Source organism: Lynx rufus, unplaced genomic scaffold (assembly GCF_022079265.1).
Source record: "Lynx rufus isolate CCGP_SWC_20201006 ecotype Redwood Valley unplaced genomic scaffold, mLynRuf1.p SCAF_2, whole genome shotgun sequence".
In the NCBI taxonomy this organism is placed as follows: Eukaryota; Metazoa; Chordata; class Mammalia; order Carnivora; family Felidae; genus Lynx; species Lynx rufus.
Genome location: NW_025814834.1, coordinates 139,038,404 through 139,061,076, shown reverse-complemented (window position 1 = coordinate 139,061,076; position 22,673 = coordinate 139,038,404). Strand labels below are relative to the sequence as shown.

Genomic DNA, 22,673 nt, shown 5'->3' with positions numbered 1-22,673 from the left:
AATTTAAACCTCAAGTGTCCTTTTAAAAATAAGTGTACTTTTCCAAAACTGCTAGGCAAATTGCCAAACAAAAAAAGGAAAATATCCAAAAATCTGATAAATACAAAGTGAAATTGCACTAGTAGAGGAATTAAAAACAGAAATAGCTACAAGTGTTGCCTCTAAAAAAAAAAAGAGCTGGGAGAAGATGGGAAGGGGTGCAGAGAAGTCAATGGTGTGCTAGAGCCAGCTCGAATGGGCTCTGGAGAGCTGAGAGTTAATATCTCTTTCAAACTCCACATTTTCAGGGCTTAAAATCTGCCACAGAGGAGATATTTACCCCATGGTAATTAGCAAACACTACAAATCAGGGCTTTCCTACTCTTCACTCCCAATTAGTTGTTTACCAGTGTGTCACTGGTAAGAATAGTAAAGGGCACCATTGCTTTTCCTTAAAAGCTCTTCTTAATTTATTTTTTTATTTTTATTTTGCGTATTACACTGATTTATAATGCAGTAAACTGCATTATACTGACAAAAATTAAACAACATTTAAAGATGCCATTATTAAAACAATGGGATAATTCAGAGATCCACAAGATTCACTGGGCAGGTAAGCTAATCATAATGTTTCAGTGATAACACCTTAATAATAATGGAAGGAATTCAAAATTCCTTATCAATCTAAAGTAGTTTCCATGAATATTAAAAGACACTGGTGAGCTTCAGTAAGAACATATGAACTTTTATAACTAGTCAATGTAATTTAATTTCCCCCAGAAAAATTGACCCAAAAAGTAAGTTATCAAACTATCAAGTATACTTAAGCCATAGGTTTTTACACAGGTATACTATTTTAAAATTGATAAACTACATAATTACACAGATTCTTGATTTATTTCATTTTCAGATTAACTGAGAACTAGACAAACTGCTTTGTATTGAACATTGTACTGCAAATTATGATTCTACAATGTGCACCTCTAAGTATTTGCCATGACATAATTAATTCAAAATTGTATGGCACTAAAAATGTAAAAGGGGCAAGGTTTAATTTAAGTTAATATGAATTAGTCATAGATATACCCTTTAATTACATTTTTAATCCTCGAATATGAACTGGTTGTCTTGACAGTGATATTATTGTTACACAGTAGAACGTAAAATGTCCTCAGTGAATCAGGTTTATAACACATACCTAAATATACAGAAACTATAGAAGGAAATATATATATATATATATATATATATATATATATATATATATACATACACACCCCCCAAACCAACTCTAGCATTTTAGCCCATTGTGCCTATTTCTTTTTCCTAATTTTTCCAACAAATAGTATGTCCTGTCAGAGGTCAAAGTAGCCTGGAAAAGGGCAAAACTGGTCAGTTGACATCATATTGAGAAGTGATTGATGACATCTCATCAGTTCCCTCCACTGCAACCATCTGGTTTGTGGATTAGAAGCCATTCATACCTTAGTTCATTTACACATGTGAAGGACTCCTTGAAGAATCCATTATAAAATATCTTATTGAGAAATTTTGTGAATGCATACAGTGGGAAAAAATGAGGTAACATTTGAAGGACTTCCATTCCCATACTTCTTTGATTCCTCATTTTCTTGTCATGTATTTTAATGTCTGAATAAACAGCAATGTAAAATTGGGTTCATATTCACAGTTTTTAGTTTCCAATTCACTACTGACTCTAATCAAACCGTTTAACCTTTCTATGCCCTTGGTTTCAACATTTCTGAAACTGATGCATTTTTGTAAGGCTGGAAACATGTTCATAAGTAAAGCAAAAGAGGAAAAAAATGTTGTGAGTGCACAGACTCACATTCATCCCTCTTTAACCTAACTCTACCAGCCCCTATACTTACACCTGCCTTACACCTGACCCATTTCAGCCAGAGCAGCCCTCCTCCTCCTGTCTCTAAAGAGAGACACCTAACTCATTTTCGGTCCTTGAATTACTAGAGATCAAAGTGAAGGTGGGAGGAGACTGCAACAAAAGTTACATGAGTTTCTTTATTATTTATTAAATAATATCAAAATAACACTGTAAAAGTAAATCATTAAGCTTCATGAATCTGAATTTACAACATGTAGACTTTAATTCTAAAACCATAATTCTGAACCATCACCCCAAAGCACTCTTTACTTTCTATCTTCATATATAGTTATTTGTGAATTTGCCTCATCTTCCATTCTGATATCATAAGCTCATTCAGGAGAGACACATTTATCTTTCTAGCCAGTCCCCACATATACTTAATGTAGTGCCTAGGATACGGCAAGTACTTAATAATTACTTACAAAATTAAATGGTAACTTAAGCTTTGGAAAAAATATATTCAATGTTTATTGTGGATTTTAAAAATTATCTATGTAGTTCTTTGCCATATTTGATAATAAACATCTTCTCCTTTCAAATAAGAACCATACATGTCTGTAAGTTAAACAACTTTATGATAATACCAGCTTACATTTGCATTTATTCTCAATTCATTTGTTCCAAACAAAGCACTATGAGGTAGATAGGAAAAAAATCATGATCTCTATTTCATTGATGGGGAAATCAACTTAAGTTCACAAAGCTAAAAAGTGCCAGAACTAGGACTTAAATAGTATATTTAGAACTCTTTAAAATATGACATTTAACCCTAATTACTTCCTTAAACTGTGAATTTGAATGTAATAAAGGTCTTTTCTCTTACAAATGTTAGATATCACCAGCCTTACTATCCTTACATCTGAACTATCTTCCCTCCTTTCCACTCTTCCCTTCCACAAATATTACAGCTTCTTTGCAATTGAAAACCAAAAGCTGTATTTGCTTACAAGGACTGTCATAAAAAAAAAATACCACAAATCGGGTACCTTAAAACAACAGAAATATATTATCTTACAGTTCTGGAAGATAGACGTATGAAATCAAGATGTCAACCAAGCCATATGCCTTCTAAAACCCATAGGGGAAAATCCTTCATTGTCACTTCAAGGTTCCAGTGTTTGCTGGAAATCCCCAGCATTCATTCCTTGGCTTAGAGAGACATTATTCTAACCTCTCCCTTTGTAATCACATAGCTGTCTTTCCTCATATATCTTCACATCATCTTTCCTCTGTGCTCTATTCCTTATACCTGTGCTCTTGTTATCCATCAATTCCTTGGTCACCACACCACCCTCTATCCAAACTCAGAATTTAAATCAAGTTCTCTGTTTCACACCCCACTGTTCTTTACAGCAGTCTTGGTGACTTCAGCAGCCACCGGGACCATCCAGCATCTGCTCCTTACTCAACCATCTCACCACCAATATTTTTTTTTCCTTCCACATCACCACAGACACCCTCTCTCCTGGTTATATTCTTGACCTTTTTATTATTAGTTATCACACCATCTCCAAGAGCTTTATTTCAAACACACCACTCTAATCTTCACCTCTTCTACCTTCATACTCTCCCACCTTCCAACAACTCTTTGACTTTATTGAGGCCACGAACCCATTGAGCACATCACATCTGGCATTCTCACTACTCATTTTCCTATCCTGACTTCCTTCACATTAGATTCCATGATCCACCACTATGACTTCTTCACAACACCTTAATTCTATTCCTTCTCTCACACCAACGTTATTGCCCAAGTAAAGCTTAACCCAATTAACTACTCTTTGTCTGAACCCAAGCAGTTAAAAGTGGCTAGAAGAGGGGAGCTTGGGTAGCTCAATTGGTTAAGCAGCCGACTTAAGCTCAGGCCGTTTGTTATCTCATGGTTTGAGAGTTCAAACCTCACATCAGGCTCTCTGCTGTAAGCACAGAGCCTGCTTTGGATCCTCTGTCCCCTTCTCTCTCTGCCCCTCACCTGCTCGCTTGTTTTCTCTCTCTCTCTCTCTCTCTCTCTCTCTCAAAAATAAATAAACATTTTTTTAAAAGTGGCTAGAAGAATCCACAATCACATTCATGTTAATTTCTTAACAAATTTCAATTGGAAAACAAACTTGCCTAACAATCCTACTATAATTCCTTTTTACTTTCATTCTCCCACTTTCCAGAAAGTTTATTCATACTTTCATCCGTTCTTAAAATTTATATCCTGTTTTTCTCTTACCCTCTGTTAATGCTATTGCCTCACACTCTTATTGAGAAACTAAAAACTGTCAGATCGGAACTCCCTCTTCTTCCTACCACCCACTGTAGCACGCCTCTGCCATACATCTGACTCTAATGCTTATATTATCAATCCTATTCCCCTTCACCAAAAGAATCTCTTTATACAGGTAATTATCCCTTCTATGTCCTTCAACAGTGGTGTCTCTTTCTATTGGATCTCTTTCCATTAGTATATGTCCCTGCTCTATTCTCCCTCTCCAGCTACTTCCCAATTTCTGTGTTCCTCTTTAGAGTGAAACTTTACCCCGGAAATTCCTAGTGTCACTGTCTCACTTCTCTATCTCCTGTTCCTTTCTCAATCCATCCAAATTGGGCCTCTTTCTCCAATAGTTATTATTAAATTCATAATTTCTCCATGTTACTGAATTGAAAGGAAACTTTCATGCCCTCATTTTACCCTCTCAACAGCAATGCAGAGAGTTGACTATACCACCTCTTTCCTCCTTCCTTGGTTTCTGTGATACCACAGCCTCCTGGCTACTTTTCCTTCTTCTAACCTCCTAAATCTCCAACTCCTTGTCTAGCTACACTAAATCTCCAACTCCTTGTCTAGCTACACTAAATCTCCAACTCCTTGTCTAACCTCCTAAATCTCCAACTCCTTGTCTCTTAGTGATTTTACTCAGCCCCAGGATTTTACACATCATTTTTGTATCAATAATCCCCCAATTTCCATCTCTAGCTATGATTTCTTTATTAACCTCAGATACTTATTTCCAGTTGACTACTTGATATCTTTACTTTGGTATCTAATAGGGATTTCAAACTTAATGTCATTAAACAACACTTGTATCTCACACATCTGTTATTTCTTTTCCCCCTCAGATAAAGTTCAATCCCACCTCTTTAATTTTCATTCTTTGTTCTCAAAAGCTATGGCAGACTCCTTCTGGTACTTCAGGTTTAAGTACAAATGTCACCTCCACGAGGAGGCCTTCTCTGACTGGCCAAATAAGGGAGGCCCCACCAGTCATTCTGCATCAGATTATTCTGATTTACTTTTACCAAAGCTCATGATACTACTGAAATTACCATACAGTTTGAAATTTTTACTGCCTTTTATTTCTATACTGTAATGTAATTTTACTGACAGCAGAAATCTTTTGACTTGTTTGTAGGCATATTTCTAAAATCTAGACTAGTGTCTAGCACATAGTAAGAAATTAATATGCATTTTTGAATATACAAAAAAGTTAAACTTCTGTGTTTAAAACATCAAAATAGAAGATAATCAAAGAGATAGCCCATTGGAGTCAAAAAGGTAATTGGTAGCCATTATTAGTATTAGAGGCAGTTAGGCTCTAACAGGATGTATGGAGGCCAGCAAAGAGGAAGTAATGGCCAGCTACGGGGAAAGTCAGAAGTCTATCCTGGTAGCACTCCAAAACAAAGCCACAAGAAGCTGGATCAAAGGAAACAGGCCCAAGATGGCTGACACAGTAGGCCAGAAAGCCAGGACCAAGCAAGGTAGGAAAGGCACGAAACCCTACTTCCAAGAAATCCCCACCTCCTTGTTAATAACCATCAATAAAAGATAGAAACCCAAACCCCAGCACCCACAGCACTCTCTGTCTCACTCTATCACAAGAGTGTACCTTCACTTTAATAAACTTTCCTGAATGTATTGCTATCCTCTGTGTTTTGTCTGTCCCTCAATTTTTTCTCGTGACAAGACCAAGAGACTTCAGCAACATCTTTGGAGTAGGCTGGGTCAAAGCCTCGAGGCATGGGGTCTCCCCAGTTCACCCAGCAACATTAGCATTTTAATATTTAATGTTAATTGCGTATTTGCTGAGCCTATTAAAAATGATGAGTATGTAGTATTTCCTTCAATCATACAACAATCCTATGATATAGGTACTTTTACTGTCCCCATTGTACAGATGAGGAAATAAAAACACGGAAAATTGGAGTTACTTGCCAATGTCAAAAACTAGGATGTGGCACAGCTAGGATATGATGGACATTAGCACTTTACTTCCAGAGTCTACACTCTTTTTTAAGTTTATTTGTTCATTTTGGGGGAGGCGGGAGAGGAAAGGAGAAGAGAGAGGGGGAGAGAGAACCCCAAGCAGGTTCTGCACTGACAGTGCAGAGCCTGATGCAGGGCTCAAACCCACAAACTGTGAGATCATGACCTGAGCCAATATCAAGAGTCAGATGTTTAAACGACTGAGCCATCCAGGAGCCCCCAGAGTGTACATTCTTAATCACTAATCTGTGCTACACTTTCATTTTAATTGAAACAAACAATAATGATCCATTATATACTACATTATAATAAATACTATAATAGATCAAGTCTACTAGTCCATTGCTGCTTCTGAATTTGCCTGAAGTTAGTGTAAGTGGATAATATGTTTCCAAAAGAGTATTGATTTTGTGATTTTATAATTCATTAGCATCTAAGTTTCGTAAAATCTGTGATATTTCTACTTTTCTTTTGTATGTGCGTGTACTTTATTACTGAAATATAATTGACTAACCATATTATATGAATTTCAGATGTACAAAATAGTGATTCAATAATTACGTACATTATGAAATGCTCACCATGAAAGTATACTTATTTGTCATCATATAAAGTTATTACCATATTATTGACTGTATTCCCATGCTGTAGTTTTCTTCCCCATGAATAATTTATTTTGTAACTGGAAGTTTGTACCTCTTAATCCCCTTCACCTATCTTGCCTATCCCCTCTCCGCCCCACCCTGGAAGCCACCAGTTTTTTCTCTGTATTTATAAGTCTGTTTTTTGTTTGTTCATTAGTTTTGTTTTCTTGGATCTACATATAAAGTGAAATGATATGGTGCTTGTATTTTTCAGTCTGACTTCTTTCACTTAGCATAATACCCTCTAGGTCCATCCACATTGTTGCAAATGGCAAGATTTAGTTCTTTTTCATGGGTAAGTAGTATTCCATTATGTGTATATACACCGCATTTTCTTGATCCATTTATCTGTCAACAGACACTTGGATTGCTTCCATAATTTTCTATTGTAAGTAATGTTGCAATGAACATAGGGGTTCATATATATTTTCATGTTAGTGTTTTCATTTTCTTTGGATAAATACTCAGAAGTGGAATTATTGGACATCCATTCTTTTCTCCACGTCCTCACCAACACTTTTTTGTCTTTTTGGTACTAGTTATTCTGACTGTGTGTTATTCTAGTTATTCTGATAGCTCACTGTGGTTTTGACTTGCATTTCCCCAGTGATTAGTAATGCTGAGTATCTTTTCAGGTATCTGTTGGCCATTTGTATTTTTTCTTTGGGGAAATGAATATTCAGGTCCTCTCCCCATTTTTAAATTGATTATTTGTATTTCTGGTGTCCAATTATATGAGTATGTATATTTTGGATATTAATCTCTTATCAAGTATATCATTTGCAAATACCTCTTCCATTTAGTGGGTTGCCTTCTCATTTTGTTGATGGTTTCCTTTGCTGTGCAAAAGCTTTAAGTTTGATGTAGTCCCCAATTGTTTATTTTTACTTTTGTTTTGTTTCCTGAAGAGACAGATCCAGAAAAATATTGCTAAGGCCAATGTCCAAGAGATTACTGCCTATGTTTTCTTTTAAGAATTTTATGGCTTCAGGTCCTACATTTAGGTCTTTAACAATTTTGAGGTTTTTTTTGTGTATGGTAGTAGAAAACTGTATGGTCCAGTTTATAGAGTCCAGGTATCTCATCACCATTTATTGAAGAGATTGTCTTTTCCCCATTTTGTATTCTTGCCTCTTTTTGTCATAGATTAATTGACCATACAAATGTGTTTTTTTTATTTCTGGGTACTCTATTCTGTTTCATTGATCTAAATGTCTATTTTTGTGCCAGCAGCATACTGTTTTTGTCACTACAGCTTTGAAATATTGCTTGAAAAAAAAAAAAAGAAATATTGCTTGAAATCGAGAATTGTGATACCTCCAGCTTTATTTTACTTTTTCTTAAGATTGCTTCAGGATCTTTTGTGTTTCCATACAAATTTTATGATTATTTGTTCTATTTCTGTGGAAAATATTATTGGTATCTTGAAAGAGTTGAATCTGTAGATGGCTTATGGTAATAAAGACATTTCAACAATATTCTTCTAATCCATGAGCATGGTCTATCTTTCTATTTATTTGTCTCATCTTCAATTTATTTCATAAATGCCTTATAGTTTTCAGAATGCAGATTGTTCATCTCCTTGGTTAAATTTATTTCTAGGTATTTTATTCTTTTTGATGTTATTTTTAAATGGGGTTGTTTTCTTAATTTCTCCACCTGCTACTTCATTATTAGTATATTGAAAACAACAGATTTCTGTGTATTAATTTTGTATCTTGCACCTTCACTGAATTCATTTGTTCTAAGAGTTTTTTGGTGTAGTCTTTAGAGTTTTCCATATTTAGTATCACACCATCTGCATATAATGACAGTTTTACTTCTTACCAATTTAGATTCCTTCTCTTTCTTTCTTTCTTTCTTTCTTTCTTTCTTTCTTTCTTTCTTTCTTCTCTGATTACTGCAGGTAGGACTTCCAGTACTATCAAATAAAAGTGGTCAGAAGGGGCCATTTTGTCTTGTTCTTCATCTTTAAAAAAAGTTTTCAGCTCTTCACCATGGACTATGATGTCAGCTGAGGGTTTTTCATACAAGGCTCTTATTATGTTGAAGTGTGTTCCCTCTAAACTCACTTTGTTGGAAGATATTTCTACTTTTCTTGTTTGTATTTCTATTTATATTTTTCTCTTATTTTACTCTTATGCTAAAATTCTGTTAAAGCACATTGTTTAAAAGAAACTCCAGGAGACCTGGGGAAATGGCGGCATAGGAGGACGCTGGGCTCACCGCGTCCTGATCACTTAGATTCCACCTACACCTGCCTAAATAACCCAGAAAACCGCCAGAAGACTAGAGCTAAGCTTGTCTCCCGAGCCAAGCACAGACAAGAGGCCCACAGAAGAGGGTAGTAAGGGCGGAGGAGAGGTGTGCACTACACAGACTGACGGGAGGGAGCGGGAGGGAGCCGGGGCAGAGGGGCAGCCCGCCAGCCAAGCAGAGCCCCCAAGTCTGGCTTGCAAAAGCGGAGGGGCTGGACAGAGTGTGTTCTGACAGCAAGCGGGACTTAACATCTGGAAGGTTATAAGCTAACAGCTCTGCTCGGAGAGTGGGAAGGCTGGAGGACAAGGGGAGGGAGAGTTGTTGAGCCCCTGACTACAGAGCACAGCTTGGTGGGGAACAAAGGTGCTCACCAGCTCCATCTCCCTTGCCCATACCCCAGCCAAAATCCCAAAGGGAACCGGTTCCTGTCAGGGAACTTGCTTGCACCGCACAAAAACCCAACTCTGTGCTTCTGCAGATCCACCCCTCCGGCGGCAGGGGTCTGACTCCCTCCCAGTGCCACAGGGCCCCTCCCGAAGCGCACGAACACCCAACTCTGTGCTTCTGCAGATCCACCCCTCCGGTGGCAGGGGTCTGACTCCCTCCCAGTGCCACAGGGCCCCTCCCGAAGCGGATCTCCGAAGGAAAAGCGAGCGGTGCCTTCCCCTCCTGCCCCTGTGCACCTTGCCGATCCACCCCAGCTAATACGCCAGATCCCCAGCACCACAAGCCTGGCAGGGTGCAAGTAGCCCAGATGGTCCACACCACCCCACAGTGAATCCCGCCCCTACCAGAGGGAACGAGAAGACACACACCAGTCTGACTGTGGCCCTAGCGGTGGGCTGGGAAAGACATCAGGTCTGACTGTGGCCCCGCCCACCAACGCAAGTTACTCAAGACAGCACAGGGGAAGTGCCCCGCAGTTCCGCACCACTCCAGGGACTATCCAAAATGACCAAATGGAAGAATTCCCCTCAAAAAAACGTCCAGGAAATAATAACAGCTAAAGAACTGATCAAAAAGGATTTAAACAATATAACAGAAAGTGAATTTAGAATAATAGTCATAAAATTAATCACTGGGCTTGAAAATAGTATAAAGGACAGCAGAGAATCTATTGCTACAGAGATCAAGGAACTAAGGAACAGCCAGGAGGAGCTAAAAAATGTTATTAATGAGCTGCAAAATAAAATGGAGACAACCACGGCTCGAATTGAAGAGGCAGAGGAGAGAATAGGTGAACTAGAAGATAAAATAATGGAAAAAGAAGAAGCTGAGTAAAAGATAAAAAAATCCAGGAGTATGAGGGGAAAATTAGAGAACTAAGTGATGCACTAAAGAGAAATAATCTACGCATAATGGGTATTCCAGAGGAGGAAGAGAGAGGGAAAGGTGCCTAAGGTGTACTTGAAAAAATAATAGCTGAGAACTTCCCTGATCTGGGGAAGGAAAAAGGCATTGAAATCCAAGAAGCACAGAGAACTGCCTTCAGACGTAACTTGAATCGATCTTCTGCACAACATATCATAGTGAAACAGGATCTTACGTGGATCCTGAGAAACTTAACAGAGACCCATGGGGGAGGGGAAGGAAAAAAAAAAAAGAAGTTACAGTGGGAGAGAGCCAAAGCATAAGAGACTCTTAAAAACTGAGAACAAACTGAGGGTTGATGGGGGGTAGGAGGGAGGGGAGGATGGGTGATGGGTATTGAGGAGGGCACCTTTTGGGATGAGCACTGGGTGTTGTATGGAAACCAATTTGACAATAAATTTCATATATTGAAAAAAATAAAAAATAAAATAAAATAAAAAACAAATAAATAAATGAATAAATAAATAAAAGAAACTCCAAGCCCCTTTAAAATGTGGGAAAGATATTCAAATTAACGAATATTCAAACAAATACAAAATAAAATCAGATAGGAGTTTTCACACAACTGTCCACTAAATAATTAAAAATAATTTTAATGTTGAAAAGGATACCATTTCATATACATTAATACACTGGTAAGAGATGTATAAATAGGTATACAACTCAAAAATATTTCAAATCCTTAAAATAGTCACATGTACAATTGATAATTTCCCTCTTGAATCCTTTAACAATGTGATCTTAAACACGTATAAAGAATAAACATTTATTACTGTCTAGCCTGGGATGGAGGTGTCATAGGCAGTGATTTTCATGGATCATATAAGAAACTTCTGCATATGTTTTTATCTCTTTCAAAAAAGAGACTTAAACATACCAATGTTCAGAGCTCAGGTTACTAGCAAATTTTAGCTTTAAAATGTAGCATGAATCAAAGCTAGTTTGGTTAACATACCTTAGAAGAATGTTTTGCTTTATTAAATTTGTCGCTGTGAGAAAAATGTGTTGAGTGTAAATAGTTACATTCACCACTCTCTTCCTCTTCCTGAGAACCATAAGAAAAAGAAAAAGGAGCAAAAATTGCACACACACACACAAGCTTCTGTATATGTGTATGTATACACACATACACACACACACACACACACACACTTCTGATATAGAGGTCTAGGGTGAAAGAATCCATTGAGAACCTGGTCTGCTAGAGTGGTTTGAAGAGAGGAAGAGGTACAGGGTGGAAGGTACAATACAAAAGTTTCCATTTGTGGTCACACATTGGAACATCTGCAGTTGGTGTTATATATATTTATTCATTCAAGACAAAAACCTGAGATTTACCTATTTAAAATAACCTGAAACCCAACCTCACTCTTGGCAGAAAAAATAAAGAAGTATCAGGCAGTCAAGCCATGATCTAGAATAAAGCATCAAATCAGCACTGAGTGCAAATTAAGTCATATCCACATCAAGGGAAACTACGCTCAGATGCCTATATGTTCTCTAACCCTGAATGTGGTGGAGGGATGAGGCAAATTAGTAATTGGTTCCAATTCCACTTTTTCCGTTCTGTCTTTGCACCCAATAATGGGCCATTTTTCCTTTTAAAAATGCTTTAACACACACACACACACACACACACACACACACACACACACACACAATTCAGTTCAATCATGTAGGTAGGTGGAAAAGGCAAACTGAAATGCACTACATATCAATGAAGCCAACCCTTTCAAGTGTATTCTAGGCAAAATGTCTTAAAGAAAAAAGTTATTGAAATTGAAGCATTTTAAATAACTATTACTAAAAACAAAGTAATTATCTGATAATAAAGGAGAGGCTTGAATAAATTTTGGTATCTCCACTGCGTGGAATCTTACAGTGCTATTTAAAACGATTTTATTTTATTTATTTTATTTTATTTTATTTTATTTTATTTTATTTTATTTTATTTTATTTATATTTTAATTTTATTTTATTAAATATAATTTATAGTCAAATTGGTTTCCATACAATACCCAGTGCTCATCCCAACAAGTGCTCTCCTCAATGCCCATCAACCACTTTCCCCTCTCCCTCACCCCCCATCTACCTTTAGTTTGTTCTCAGTCCTTAAGAGTCTCTTATGGTTTGCCTCCCTTCATTTCTTTAACTTTTTCCCCCCTCCCCCTCCCCAATGGTCTTCTTTTAAGTTTCTCAAGATCCACAAAGGAGTGAAAACACATAGTATCTGTCTTTCTGTGCTTGGCTTATTTCACTTAGCATAATACCCTCCACTTCAATCCACATTGCTGCAAATGGCCAGATTTCATTCTTTCTCATTGCCAAGTAATATTCCATTGTATATATAAAACACATCTTCTTTATCCATTCGTCCATTGATGGACATTTAGGTTCTTTCCAAAGAACTGCTAGGATTCCACCCAAAGTATACAGGAGTGCTGATGCATAGGGGCATTTGTACCCCAATGTTTATAGCAGCACTTTCAACAATAGCCAAATTATGGAAAGAGTATTTAAAACTATTTTAAAAGTTAGTATGAACGTGAGGAAATAGTTCTGAATGGAGAAGAAAACAAATATAAACTGAATATGATTAAAACTGTTTAGGAAAAAATCCCTTACGCATAGAAAAGAAAAGTATTAAATCATTGAGCAGGGCTATTTTAGGTGGTGTGACTATGTATGTTTGAGGGCTTCAATTCACTCTTTTTGGCATTTTTCTTTCTGTAATGATCATGCAAAATAATTCTAAAAATCAAATCACAGTATGGGTGCCTGGGTGGCTCATTCAGTTGACTCTAACTCTTGATTTCGGCTCAGGTTATGATCCTTAGGGCATGGGATCAAGCCCCACATTGGGCTCCGTGCTGAGTGTGGAGCCTGCTTAAGATTCTCTCTTTCCCTCTACCCCCTCCCCCACTCTCTCTCTCTCTCTCTCAAATAAATTTAAATACATAAATAAATAAAATTTAATCAGAAGAATGAAAAAAAATTAATAAAAGTTAACCCCCAAAAAAGCATTTTGCTGTGAAAGCTGTTATGCTATTATTTAACTCCTGAAATCTGTGAGAACTAAATAGCTTTCTTTGAAATATGAGCATTTTAATCAAGCATTCTACTCTGTACTCCCCAATATTTATCATGAAAACATAACTGAAAGAAAAGTTCTCAAAGCTTTGAGGTCACTGTGGAACAGGTACAAGGAGTCAGAGAAAGGTAACTTACATTCCCTATGGGCTAGAAACCCCAAAACTTATACTCTGATTTCCACTGACAGTTATCAATCAACAAACACACTGGAGAAACTAAGAGAGTCTCAACTCCTTATTTGGAATCTCTAGCTGCAATTTCTAGTTAAGGGTAACACCATCCAAGAGACACAAAATGTGAATTTATAAATTCCATATCACCCTCACAAAACTCCACCAATATATAGAAGGATTGGACTTTGTGTGCTCAGGAGAGATTTAGATTTAACTCATTTGTTTGATTGAAAAAGAAAAGGAAGCAGGCAAGCATGAAGAAAGTTTAAAAATCATTAAGTATATCAATTCCATAGAGTCGGTATAAATGGTATACTTAATCCTGCCTAGCGTGTAAAATACAGTAGCTATGACAACACCACGTCTGCATTTCCTCAATATGATCACTCAGCAGGTCACATTTCCAAACAATTTCACCATTGCCGTATTTTATTACAAACCATCCTTAAAAGACTGATCAATAGCAAACTCATTGAGAAGTCAGCAAACTCTTCAAAGTGGTTGAATGATTTCCACAAGGTCAGAGAGCAAGGGACCCAACATGTAGAGCAAACATATCTGCAGGCCTGTCCCGTATTCCAGAATACTTATATTAATTAACATACAGTAAATACACACTCTCTTCTATTGTTTTGAAGATTTTCACATGGCTTTTACATCAAACTAACATTTTTAAAGTTTTAACATGCTTCTGTAGTCAATTTTTAATACCATTCAAAGGATTTCACAAAGATTCAACCAAAAAAATCTAGTTAGGTAAATCCATTGTGGGCAGGTAAAACAAGTTGAAAATTAGGGGATGAAGTTTGGAGAGAGAAGTGTAAGTGGGGGAAGGGCAGTGGGGAGGATTTGCAGGATGGCGGGTAATAAAATATGGGAGAAGAGGAGGTGCAGTCAGGGCTCCATCCATGAGCACCATCTGTATAAATCAGGCCTGGAGTTGACATGTAATTTTGTGTGGGTCCCCTGAGAAGTGGCCCTCAGGGCTTCATTATTGATGAAGAGATTTTTCTTCAAAGTGGCCCAGTCAGCAGTGCCTCAAGGGGACATTCATAAGCACTCATAATATCAATTTCCAAGCACCTGGGAGGTAAGGACACAGATTGTCTCTTTAATTATTATGATAAAGGTAGAGGATAGTGAGAATGCTTTTACACAACCAAGCTGAAATTCTCAATGAAATAAAATTATCATAACCTAATATTAAAAAGTTTAATATTTGAGTCATCTTTCAGAAAGAGCACATTTTACATTTTCCTGGTGCAAAATAGGTTGATCTCCAATTCTTCCTTTCCTAGTAGTCAAAAAAGTTTTAATGAACAAATACAGGGATGCTCAGAAGTCTAGAAAAAAGACTTTCTTTGAAGCTAATATACTTGCTTAGAGACATTATAAGCTTAGTCCAGTTTGTACAAACAGATATGACTTGGGCTTTTTTAAAAAATAATTGTGTAGAGATTTCTTTTCAGAAAAGGATAATACTAAATCCCTTCTATATATCGTTCAGAATACCAAGAAATAATTTTCACCAATACATTGGTCCTGAGAGAGTCTAAAAATGCTCAGAAAAACACTGAAAAATCAATCCATATGTACACTGCAGTAAAATAATAAGGGTTGGGGAGGTCAGCCTTGGATTTGAGTCTTAGTCCCTAGTGGATTAGATGTAGATAATCCCATATAGACAAAACCGATGCCACATACTTCCTTTGAATCTCCTTCAATTTACACCAGAGGGCTAGCAATACAGAGGGTGTTAAACATATTTTTAAAATAGAAGTAAAAAGCAAAATGAACTGAGTCTCTTTAATTTGATCTGAATTTCAGAAACTCTCCCTTCTCACTGGTAATACTGACAAATAAAATTAAGGAACTTTCTTATAAAATATATCTGCGAAATATATCCTCATAATTCTTTTAACTTCATTAACTCCCCCCTCTTTCACATATTTTAACAGGCTTCGATATAACTTGTTAGTTTTTGGAGTTGAACAAAATTCCAGCCAAATGACATTTACATAAGACACATGATATGTACAACAATGATGTTTGAAAGAAGTACCTGGTATTTTTTTTAATATTTATTTTTGAGAGACAGAGAGACAGAGTACGAGTTGGGGAGGGGCAGAGACAGCAGGGGACACAGAATCGGAAGCAGGCTCCAAGCTCTGAGCTGTCAGCACAGAGTCCGATGCAGGGCTTGAACTCACAGACTGCGAAATTATGACCTGAGCCGAAATCAGACGCTCAACCGACCAGAGCTACCCAGGCACCCCAGAACTACTAATATTTTAAAAATACATATTTTATGTGAAAGATGCTATCTGAGGCATTATATGTATATGACAACAGTTAATCATTACAGCTGTTGCATGAAATAATGAAGCATAAATCCAACTACAGAAAAAGAAATGATAGTTCAGGAAAGAACTGACCACAATCACAAAAATTAAAAAAAAAAAAAAATGAGAGAATCAGGATTAGAACCCAGGCCTGTTTAATACAATGTTTTCTTTTTTACCATGAATTGAGGTTTGATTTTGTGAAATACAAAATAAATAACTTTATATAAACGTACTGAGTTCCTAATATCAATAAGTAGATATCTGTAGTGAACATTCTAAAAGAAAAGTAATACAATGAGTTCACACCTACTAGCATAACATTTTAATTACAAGCAATGGAAGAAGAAATAATTATAAACCATAGGAAATATATAATCCTATTAAGAGTTATCTTAGTGGTATTCCTGGCTCCAGGTTATCTGTGAATGACCACACTATTGATGTTTGAGGCCAAAAAACACTTTCTGTTTTGATATAGAGGATTAAGAGCAAATGAAGTCCTGAAGGTAAACATGTCACATTTGAAAATCAAAATCTTGACTATATATAAATTTATAATCTTAGAATGCCTTATAAAATATTTTTAAATTAAGGCAGGGTATAAATGATGTTGAAATTTTCTTACAGTTTTAAGGACTGAAGGTTTCTATTCATATTTATCATTGTAGACAGCTAAGAGGGAGAAAAATAAGTTAGCCAATCCTACTTTTCAATATCCTCGTTAGCTTCACTTAAAGCCTGGACCATAACAAATCTCATCATATTTTCTTTGTCATATTATTTTATAACTTTATTTTTTTCAGTCTCATTGTCTTTAATTTTAGTGTTTTTAATTTTATAACAAATTTATGCTTATTAAAAATTCTCCCACAATGATCAGATAGGCTTACCTTTACAGGAAGGTCTATTTTTCAGCTCTTGCATTCTTGCCTGTTTATATACAGAGTTTGGTAAAATGCTGTATTCAAATAGTTAAGGAAAGATGATTGCTTAAAGATATCCAGTTTTCTCAGGATTTTGGCCCTAGATCTTTTTCATATTCTTATCAATTCCTTATTGCAAATGTTCAGCTTTCCAAAACTGAATTTTTCTTCCAGAATGTAAGAAAGAAGGCTACTGAATTCCAACATATTTTTACAACACTATCTGCTATGATTAAGATTAAGCAGATCCAACATAAAAAATTCCCTAGTGATAGAGTCGTCATTAGTCATTAATCTCACAGTTTTTAATTAAACTACTAAATTGGTCACTGAATTCATGTGCAGGAGGTATAATTTCTTTTAAAAAACTATACTGAAGTATATACATCTGGCCATGCTTAACTCTAGAAATACACCTTAAAACTACAAAGAGCTGAGAGCCAAAGCATAAGAGACTCTTAAAAACTGAGAACAAACTGAGGGTTGATGGGGGGTGGGAGGGAGGAGAGGGTAGGTGATGGGCATTGAAGAGGGCATCTTTTGGGATGAGCACTGGGTGTTGTATGGAAACCAATTTGACAATAAATTTCATATGTTATTAATAATAATAGTAATAATAATAATAGTAATAAATTTATTCTCTCCTTTAAAAAAAAAAAAAACTACAAGGAGCTATCATTTGGAATGAAGTAACTTCCCAAATCACACAATCAGACACATTTTTACTGCCCAGCTTAATTTCTTAGAAAGGAGAAATACTTTGAGCACGGTCACAGGACAGTTTAAAATAGGGAGGACAAACATATTTTTAACAATTCAAACTCACAGAACAGGTTTAAAATTTAAACACTTTTAAAAAAATTAAAAGCTTTAGCAAGTCGAGATAGCATTTCCTTAGATTGGTGGTGCCTAATCAATAAAAGAAAGGAGACAAGAAAGAACTGTCATTTATGCACTGAATAAAAAAAAACATAAAAGTTTAAATAAATAAATAAATAATCCATACCTTCTGCAAAGATGAATCTTTATTCTCTCCTTTGGATCCATAACCCTTCCCCTTCCCAGGGACAAAAACAGTTATGATAGAGGGTATTCCGAAATATTTTCTCCCACCTCTACCAATTAATTCATAACCCCTGCCTTCCCTTTTTTCAAAATGCTCCTTAAAAATGTACTTTTCTCCCAGTTGTTTCCTTTATCCTCCCATTTTCCAAGTCCATGATTTTAGTAACTTATTTTCTTAATTAATAAGCATGGAAAATTCTCAAATGAATGGAAGCTAGAGTATAAGTAATTCAGAAACTGTTTCTGTTTGACTTGAAATGCACTATGATTCTGTAGACAATGGACTGAAATCCCTTTCTGATTCAGGGTAAATGTGAAACACTCACTAACTGATAATTCAAGGAATGGACGTTGACTTGTGATTGTGAAAGCATTAGAGTGGTAGGTAGCATTTGAGTTTGGCTGTAAATATTTACCAAAATTACTATTATTCAAAAAGTTAAAGGTTTCCTGTAGCTGCATACATTTTCTTTTAATTATACTTCTATAGTCTACTCTTAATTATCCATGTCAGTGGAGAGGAACAGGACACTGAACAAAATTACACTTTTCTAAAATTATTCTTACTTGCTTTTAAATGAACAGATATTGGCATTATACTGGTTATCAATTCAAACTAAATGAAGTACTGTGAAGGTACCACTGAAGTCAGGGTAAGTGACCAGTATTGGGTATTCACCTTCTCTGAAACCTTCCCAGGAGAATTTGTATTCAAAAGTCATCCTTGACAAAATTCAGCTTTGTCCAAAATGTAATCCCATAAAGTAAGATGACTTTCAAAAGCACATAGCTACCGTTAATGATTTTAGAATACTATTTATTTCATTGGCAGGGATTTTCCTAAGATATTTGTTCATACTTTTATTTATTTTTTAATTTTTTTTTCAACGTTTATTTATTTTTGGGACAGAGAGAGACAGAGCATGAACGGGGGAGGGGCAGAGAGAGAGGGAGACACAGAATCGGAAACAGGCTCCAGGCTCTGAGCCATCAGCCCAGAGCCTGACGCGGGGCTCGAACTCCCGGACCGCGAGATCGTGACCTGGCTGAAGTCGGACGCTTAACCGACTGCGCCACCCAGGCGCCCCCATACTTTTATTTTTTAACATTTGTCCTTTTTCCTAACAAGAATATGTCAACTTGTGACATTTGTTTATTATATTTCCTATTATAATTTTCTTTATTTAACAGGTTATGAAAATATGACTCAGAGAAGCTAAGTAACCTTCCTAAAGTCACAGTTTAAAAGAACTAAACTAGACCTCAACCCAGTTAGCTCCAGATCCCAGGGTCTGAATCACATTTATGTATCAGGGAAAACAAAACAAAACAAAACAAAACAACTTCACTTCTCATGCTGCTTCTACAATTACCATAGTGACAACAATTCTTGAGTATATGAGCTAGGTTCTATCGCCTAATATCTATTACTTACTAATGCATCATCGTTGTGCTTTATCTTTCAGCCTGAAATATTCCATTTTTGGGGTTTGGTGACATTCTGATTGTTTTTCATGCTCCCAATCCTTCAAACCCTGATGTGATACTTAATTAAGGCTAGACATTATGGAGTGAACACACAAGGCAACTTTACCTCAGTAACTTTTTTTCTTCAGAAATAGAGACATTTCTTGGCTGCCTCACTGAAACCTGAGATTCTGTAGGTAGCTTATGGGGAAAGTTAAATCACTATTATAGTGGGTTGTCACCATCACCTTCTGTTCTTTTCACATTTATCAAGTGAACCTGTATTTTGTTCCATACTGATTTTTTTTTTAAGATTACTCCATGTACTTGAGACTAAAGCAATGGTCACAGTCAGATCAGTCTCTAGACAATGGTCTTAAGGAATTCATTCAAGGAAAGGAAACCCAATGTACGCATTCAAATTTGATAGAAAACTGAGCTTTCATAATTCATTCTGATTCTTCAAACAAAAATGAACTTTGGTGAATCAACAGGATCAACTGAGACATCTATGCTTAAATGTGTTCCTTTAGGCTTAATGTATTTTTCTTCACTGCATTATATTTTAATGATTAATTTCATGCTCTCTGGTGGTACTATAACTCATGAATCACAGGTTATTACTTTGAGATTTTGAAAAGGAAGATACTATGTATAATGAAAGTGGTTACTGATTAAAATGTGCTGCATATATGAACTACATAAAACCTGAAAAGGCTTGAATACCACTGTTCTAAATTGTAAGTAATATCAGGCAGATTAACCCCACAGACTAAGGTTAGACTGAGGTGAGTGTAAGGGCGTGGACTTCTCAAACGGGTCTTAGTTCAAACAACATATGAGATTAAGCTAGTAATTTAATGTTTCACTGGCATCTTTTCCTTAGTGTTCTGTGGTTAAGAACTGATTTCCAAGACAATTGCAAGAGAAATACAGAGAAAGAAATCAGTTAAGCAAATAACATACCATTCTAAAAGCCAAAGGCCACCTGCCCCCTGACACTCTCCTCTCTAAAATCAGTACTGCCTGAATGCTGTCAAAAGTTTGCTATTTAGCTTAGTTTAAAAAAAATGATTTGGTTAAATCAAAGTAATAAGGACCAAAAAGGGCTTTGACAGTGACATAAATCGAGTATCCTTCACCTTGTGCACACATGAATAAATATTGGGTTAAATATATCTTACTGATCAATAAGAAATAGTAAACTATCCACAAGAGAAACCACAAGTAAATTAACCAGAGAGGTCACTACAATATAATTTGACTCTTATTACTAAAATGGATTTTTCCCAAACCAATGTATGGAGTTGGAAGAAAACATTACTACCATCTCCCAACAGAACACAAAGTTACTTCAATGACAGAGGAAAAATGTGGCATCAGCAGCTATTCTGCAAACAGGTGGTTTTAAACTTTTATTTAAGCCACTGAAAAGGACTGAGGAAAGAAAAATTTGTCATTTATAAAAAAAAAGAGAAAACATACACGTACACACATATACACACATTTTATCGGACAGGGAGACTCAAATAAAGAAAAGCCTTAAACAAAACACAACAAAATACTAAAAAGCAGTTTATCTTAGCTCACAAACGCTGAATTGGGTATGTCTAAAAATCACTGTTTAAAATTAAATCCTTCTCATGTCAAACACAAAGGTCTTAGGAAGAATTTAAAGGAAACGGTCATGTCATTTCAGGTAGGACCTTATTCACAGGAAGAAAGATGAAATTGTTACAGAAACAGAGTGGAAGAGAGAATCAAACACTCTTGAGAGGAGAGAAAAATACAGCTTGTTTATGTTTTTCTGATAGCACTGCATTTTTCGTGTTCTCAATAGTTTGTTCCATTCCTCCCTATGTTAAATAATTTCATAAGCATTGAAGCATTACTATGGCTAGCAGGGACTGCTAGAATAGCTGACACACAGATCTCCTTTATTTCTATAGCTCACCTTTGCATATATTTAGGATTCAGCAATTGGAGGTGGGGGCAGCAAACAGGTGCCCTGAAATGCATAGGGGTGGAGAAAGGGGAAAGTGCCTGGGTAGACTGGGTGGGAAATGGGAGCTCCTATCCTCCAGAGTCCACCTCACTGGAACTCTTGTGCTTCTTAGTCACACCATTCAGGGCAAGACAAGACAGGCTTCCTTAATCCCCTCCGAAGTAAACAGCCAGGTCCCAACCCAAAAGGCACCCCCTCCAGTCGCGGGACCCTTCCACTTCTGTCCCCCGCTGCCCGTGCCCATGTTCTGGCTCCCTGCTCCTCCACCTCCCCCGCAGGCCTCCCACGGAGGCAAAGTTTCCCCGGTCTCCCACTCTTTCCCGAGCGACTGCCGCGGCCTCCCCAGCACCCACCGGCTGGGCCCCCCACCTCCCGCCCTTGGCGACCCGGCGCGCAGTCAGTACCTCGATGTCCGCCGAGTCCTTGCTAAGCACAGGGGCCATGGCAGTGTTTACAGCCTGAAGTCTCCTAGTGACAGACCCTCCTAGCGTCCTCAAGCTCCAGTCAGAAAGCGAAGTGACGGGAAGCCGGAGCTACCGAGTAAATAGGAAGCGGAGGGTCCGCGGCGAGGGGGCGGGGCTGGCGCTGGGAGGCCACGCCCCTGGGGCGGGGCTGCGGGCTCAGGCGCCCCGCACTGCCCGTGGAACCACGGGGAAAGCAGCCCGGCCCATCCCCCAAGCTGGCGGCTTGTTTTCCTTCCACAGGCGGAAGGAAGGGAGGGAGAGAGCACTCGCACCCGGGACTGACCTTTGCTCTGTAAACTGTTAAAGCCTGAGCTTGGTAGGCTGGGGCCAGATGTTAGAGACCCACAGGATTAAAGGTAAAGGCAATTGGCGCTCTAAGTAACAAATTGCTCCTTTTCTTTTGCTTCCTCACGAATCCCGCAAGGTGCAGAAACATTAGCTTATGGGCAGCTGCATCTTCTGGAACTCCTCAGGGATGAGGTAGTAAACGTTCCTCTATTCATCTATCGGAAGGCAGGAGAAGGCCAGGGCGCGGGTCTTCCGACAGTGGACAAAACCCGGGAGTACGAGCGAGCGAGCGGAGACAGGGTTATCAGAGGACCCAGGGAGGGAGAGGAGCAAAATTTCTACAGCCAGAAGTGGCAAGTAATAAGTGCTGTAAGTGCTGTAGGTGGTACAAAATCAAGGTTGTATCTTTGCAGGACAATCCATTCTAACGACTCCTTAA

The 22,673-nt window shown here is 37.3% G+C and overlaps 1 protein-coding gene across 1 annotated transcript in view; it reads right to left on the bottom strand.

Annotated features, from left to right (window-relative positions):
- Window positions 1-22,021, bottom strand: part of DPYD (dihydropyrimidine dehydrogenase) — an 862,187-nt gene extending 840,166 nt beyond the window's left edge. Inside the window, exon 1 of the mRNA XM_047084253.1 lies at window positions 21,887-22,021. Within this exon, the coding sequence (XP_046940209.1) occupies window positions 21,887-21,925 (39 nt within the window). The 5' untranslated portion in view covers window positions 21,926-22,021. The remainder of the gene's footprint in view (window positions 1-21,886) is intronic.
- Window positions 22,022-22,673: the final 652 nt, after the last annotated feature.